This window comes from Triticum aestivum, chromosome 5D (genome assembly GCF_018294505.1).
Source record: "Triticum aestivum cultivar Chinese Spring chromosome 5D, IWGSC CS RefSeq v2.1, whole genome shotgun sequence".
Taxonomy (NCBI): Eukaryota; Viridiplantae; Streptophyta; class Magnoliopsida; order Poales; family Poaceae; genus Triticum; species Triticum aestivum.
In genome coordinates this window covers 386,975,064-386,980,544 of record NC_057808.1, presented here as the reverse complement: position 1 = coordinate 386,980,544, position 5,481 = coordinate 386,975,064, and the positions used below count along the sequence as shown (strand labels likewise).

The window sequence follows — 5,481 nt, the reverse complement described above, 5'->3', positions numbered from 1 at the left end:
GGGGATCTGTCTGGCGAGCACCGACAGGACCGACCGGCGCGGCGTCTTGAGCGTTTTGTTCCTAACGGCGCCGTTTGCCTGTCCGTCACGCTACGTCAGCGTTTTCCGGGCCCACCTGTCGGAAAAGAGATCAAACGAGGCTAAACGTCTGTTCAGTGCTTTTTGCAACGGGTTAAGAGATTTTACGGTGTTTTTTGCAACAGATTAACGACTTGGTAGTTTCCTGCAAACCTAGCCACAAATATGGTGGTTTCTTGTAATTGACTCCACAAATGAGGTGTTTTCTTCCTCAGGGAAAGACATCATGGTGAGTTTGCTGATATCAAATAGCGTCCGAGAGATTTTTTTAAGAACAAAAATAGGGCAACCCAATAAATGCAATTTTTAATCAAGGCTAAATCTAGGAATATCATGTGTTGTGCCATTTGCATCTCAAAATAAACAAACAACAGTTGGTGGGAAGTGAGGAAATTCCACTTTTTCTACTGAGAAAAGTATATTTTGGTTTCTACTCGCTGCTACCCGCCTCCACACGCTGCTGCATGCGCTAATCGCAGCTCCTCGACAACCCATCGGCGCTCTGGCTGGCTCGACGATGCTGACATTGTGATAATAACCTTAGTAACATAACAGGGGCTTGGTTTATACGGACCGTTGGCCAGCGAGAGTCGGTCTGTAGCAGGGCAGCCATAAGAGGGAAGCAAAAAAATAGTCACGAAAAGGGCCTCGAACAGAAACGAAAACTGAAGCTATCTTCTTCTTCCTCTGTCCTGCCCTGTTCCTCTCGTCTCGGTCCCCTATTTCTGTGGTACGAGCGACCAGGGTTATCCTTCTCTACTCACATCCGGCGATCGTTGTGGCAACGGGTTTTTACACCCACCATTTCTAATTCCCCACTTGATTTGGTCGGAGGTGATGGGGGTGGCTGTGACAACGCCGGAGGCGACCATGCGCGCCATCCAGGAGAGCCATGTTAAGCATTGGGTGGCAACACACGAGCCTACTAGTTACTCCCTCCGTTCCTAAATATAAATCTTTGTAGAAATTCCACTATAAACCGCATACAGATGTATATAGATGCATTTTAAGTTTAGATTCATTCATTTTGCTTCGTATGTAGTCCACCTAATGGAATCTCTACAAAGACATATTTAGGAACGGAGGGAGTACATGTTAAGCATTGGGTTTGGGGAACATAACCCGGCTAGCAGCAGCAGCAGCAGCAAGGTTCCAGTTTAACTTATACAGGAACCGTAGGGTACTTATGATGACTTGCATATGAAGTTCGAGATCATGACAGCGGTTCAAGATCATGGCATCGGCGGCAAGGCTCCACAACATTTAGCTTGACTCTTGAGGGAACTTTTGGCTCAACGTATGTCTTGATAGCCAAGAGCCCTTTACCAACTTCCACCAGAAAATCCACGTGCAACACCAAGCACTTTCCACTATAGTTGGTCAAACAGCTATGCCAAGGATGTCCTGTTGTGGTGTCCAATGTAAGGCACTGAAGTGATGCCGTATTCTCAATGATATGGCATGTTAGCTCTACTACGCTCTTCGCAGAGGAGAAACCAATGATCTTCACTGTCTTAAGCCTATCATGGCGGTGTCCTGGCATCTGCCTCAAATTTGATGTATCTCCGACGATTGATTCGTGCAACATCTTTCTCTGCAACACCTAAAGATGACATGCCAATATGGTTGGATTAATAGTTCCATCATTGTAACTAAATATCCTTGCAAGATGGAGAGTGACTTACATTCAGGACAAGGGTCTCCAAGGAAGGAGAAGCATCAAAAAGGGATATTAGAGAACAATAGTCGTAGGTCGGGGAAAATGTCATTGCATTAAGATCAACACTCAAGTGCTTGAGATGTAAGAATTTGCTAGGTAACACTGGTGTATCAATTATCTGCACAAAAATATCTCAAATCAATCATACTATGCAAATCAAAAGTGTAAAGATACCAAAGGATTTAGTGTATACCTCACGACGTGAACATAGAGAAAGAGCTTCAACATATTGCAAGTTGGACAAAAGATTAGTGCATGCATAACTGACAACACCGGGGAAGGACATGTCAAACTTCTTGAATTGCAATGCTACTCCAAGTGATAGTTGTACTTGGCGGAGACCCATAAATTGAAAATTAGATAAGTTTGGAGCTTCTATCTCTATAACCTTCAGGCTGCTGCAGTGAAACACTTCCAGGTATTTGAGGTGTTGCAGATGAAATGGCATCTTTAAGCAAGTTATGTTATCGCAATTCTTGAGTTGCATCCGTTGCAAAGCAAAAAAGTTGTGAAGAAGGGACCCCATCTGATCCCTCGTAATATTAACATCAAATAGCTCAAGTCTTGACAAACTTTTCAAGCACAGCCCGACAGTGGGAGAGAAAGCACAACAAGAAAGCTTTAGATACTGAATCAATTTCCCATTCTCATTAGCCAAAAGTGACCACGGAAAGTTATAATACTTTCGTGACTTTGTAGATAGCTGAACAGTGAGTTCTTCAATCCCTGGTGTAATAGCAGTCTGAAGCCAGCTATCAAGGTTACATACCTTGTCATCGTAATAACGGAAAACAATCTCGAGTTTTTTGATGGCGATGCATGAGTGATTTTTCAAAATGTTATCAACTTTGCTGGTGAAATTTGTTACTATTTCATCCTCTCCACATGATCTTTCATCCACGCCCAGTGCTTTCATATTGAAAGCAAGGTTTGGATAGCATCTCCAAGAACGTTTAAATGCATGAGACACGCAGGCAGCTCGAGCAGCATCTTGCATTGGCAGTAGGGAGAATATATGACACCAGATATCCTGCATGCACAAACATGTGAGAAAAGCTGAACATGGCCACGAATAATTATTTCAAATGGACAAAAGAATGAAAAAAAAACATAGAGTAACATTTTAGCCTAAGTGCTTGCACATAATTGCAACGCGATACAGAGGCACACTATGCAATTGTGCTGACCGCTGAGTAAAGGCCTAAAGGGTGGTTACTTTCCTAAATGTCTTATTACTGGTTCTGAAAGATAGTCTTAGTATCGGCTAGTTACTACGAGTGAAACCATTGCATTTCGTCGAACTCACATGTGCGCACATTTATGTCGTATGGCAAGGCAACTTCATAGACACAACCTAATTTCGTCATGATGGCAAATTAAATGACTACTTATACAGAGCACCATCCACTAACACCGGGATAAAAGGTTGCGTGCAGTAACCTTAGCTGTCTATCACTTCCAACAATAGCGACATATCCAAAAAATCCGTCCAAATTGACCACTTCCGAGTTCTGGTAGTATGAAGGCGTACACTTTACATGGTCCTAAACTCGCTCATAATCTAAATGCGATCATGTTAACTGGAACAGTCTTACCGTCAATCTCTGTTATATAGAAGTGCAAAACAAATAAGGATGGAGATAACTGTGTCACCGCAGAAGAAATTTTCTGTACAAAAAAATATCATTTCAGTGCAGGAAACGAGCAGCTGCACTTATATCAGAAGGGTTGCTCGAACTAATGTGGGTCAAGATTATTTACTGGTTTAAGAGCCCAATGTCAATCAGACTAGTAAAATTAATGCGGTCAAAATATTGAGCTTTTAACGGGAGGGAGTTGTATAAAATAACATCATAAGTCAGATTATTAGTAGATATATACACTCTGGATATTTATATAATGCAGCAAACATGGGCACAAAAATGGCTAGTCATCTGAATTAAAAAAAAATATCAAGGAAAGGACGGGGCCTCTCATGAAGATTGAGTTCTAACACTCATGACAGGCATTTTTCTGCAGGCAGTTCAAAGAAAACAAAGCTACTAATGCAGGACTGTGGCATGTTGCAGCACTAAGGTTACATTCATACTAAATACTTCACCAAGCACAGCTCAACCGATTAGTATAGTTAGAGCATTCATAGCCCATCATCACCGTTTCTGGCGTACCTCTGGAAGATGTGGCCCAGGGCATTGTGTTTCACCACCTTGGGAACAATGGTCTTGTGTGCAGTTTGAGTCCTTTCTGTGAAGCATTGAATCAGCTGGTCCATCTGCAATACATAATGCACGATTACAGGTGGAAAGTTACAAGAGAAGAAAAAGTGAAGCATGTATATGCACATGCTGACAGAGAAATAGTTCTTCTCGTCCAACTTTAGACAACAGAAATAACGCTTTTCGAGCTAGACACCCAAGTTTCATTTCAGTTAAAGGAAAAGACTTTTGAATGACCATATACATTGGTATAAAACATTGTGATATCACCCAAGTACCCCATACATCGTCGACGGTGCTCAAACAAATAAAACAAGACAGGGAAACACATAATTCAGAGGGTGCATAGACAGTCGACTTGGTTTCCCCTCTGTTGTGTTGCCAAGGATCGGCAGCCACCTGCTAACTTTAGCATGGAAAACACATGGGGCCTCTCAAATCCAATGCATGTTTACTGTGTATTTGAGTGGCTACACTGATGTTACAGCAAAATTTTCATAACATGGGTACATATGAACAACAGATACAGAATTTGATCTTTCCCCAAATTGATCCAAAAAATCCTTTTATACTACTCCATCCGTCCCATAATGTAAGACCTTTTTTGACACTAGACCATAGAAACCTAGCTTACTCAAACAGTTTTCTTTATGAAAAAAAAACAAAAAATTACGCTCAAATAGGCACTAGGCTAGATCGACCTACAAGAATCTGCTTGCCTTACCTGGTCTTGTTCCAAAAAAAAAGGAACTGGGTACAGATGAAAAAAACAGCGAGGTGGTGACTTACCATGGGGTTGGATTTGCAGGCGACGAGTTTCCCGCTGCATCGACATCACCCGATTGAGCATCAGCTGACTCGTGGCTTGACGAGACCTAGGTCGAGAAATCTCGATTTGGATCTCGCTGTCGCGAGTATGGAATCTCGATTTGGATCGAACACGGCGCCAGGCCAGGGCACCCAGCCCACCAGTAGTATATCTCTCTATCTCACGGAAACGTAAGGTAATTTGATATGGGCCAGGATTCCCGAAAAAAAAACATAGGAGCGCCTCGGGCGCTCGTCCTCGCCTGATCACGTTACCTCGGGCCCGTGTGGCTTGCTCTAAGTGGGTAGCGCTCCTTAAATGGGCCGAGCAGCCCATAAGCACGCACACAATCCTGTGCGCTGCTCGGTGGCTAGCCCGTGTGGCTTGGCAGACCCTATTTGACGCTCGTTAGCGTCAAAAGCTTGTTTTTTTTGAGACAATCCACGAAGCTTTTTATTCAACCGTCACAATGTTTACAGGGACGAACTGAAGTTCACCAGGGTTGCCCAACCAGACATGGCGGTCAATCCCTAATATTAAAACATGCTGCGCTAGATTGTGAGCCTCGACATTCGAGCTCCTAGCACAAAATTGCATGACTGAAAACTACGAGAATAATCACCTATCTCACGAATAATAGCCCCATAGTTCGGACTGTT

At 43.0% G+C, this 5,481-nt stretch overlaps 1 protein-coding gene across 2 annotated transcripts; it reads right to left on the bottom strand.

The window, feature by feature from the left end:
• Positions 1 to 1,074: 1,074 nt before the first annotated feature.
• LOC123122001 (F-box/LRR-repeat protein At3g58940) lies at positions 1,075 to 5,003 on the bottom strand. Of its 2 annotated transcripts, XM_044542115.1 has the most exons (6): positions 4,804 to 5,003; positions 3,967 to 4,070; positions 3,394 to 3,466; positions 1,992 to 2,828; positions 1,764 to 1,916; positions 1,075 to 1,681 (listed from the first exon to the last, which is right to left on the bottom strand). In XM_044542115.1, the coding sequence occupies exons 4-6, from the start codon at positions 2,793 to 2,795 to the stop codon at positions 1,292 to 1,294; spliced, it is 1,347 nt and encodes a 448-aa protein (XP_044398050.1). In that variant the 5' UTR covers positions 2,796 to 2,828; positions 3,394 to 3,466; positions 3,967 to 4,070; positions 4,804 to 5,003; the 3' UTR covers positions 1,075 to 1,291. The 2 variants fall into 2 exon arrangements, with proteins under 2 accessions (XP_044398050.1, XP_044398049.1); XM_044542114.1 differs by lacking the exon at positions 3,394 to 3,466 and having other exon boundaries at positions 4,804 to 4,997.
• Positions 5,004 to 5,481: the final 478 nt, after the last annotated feature.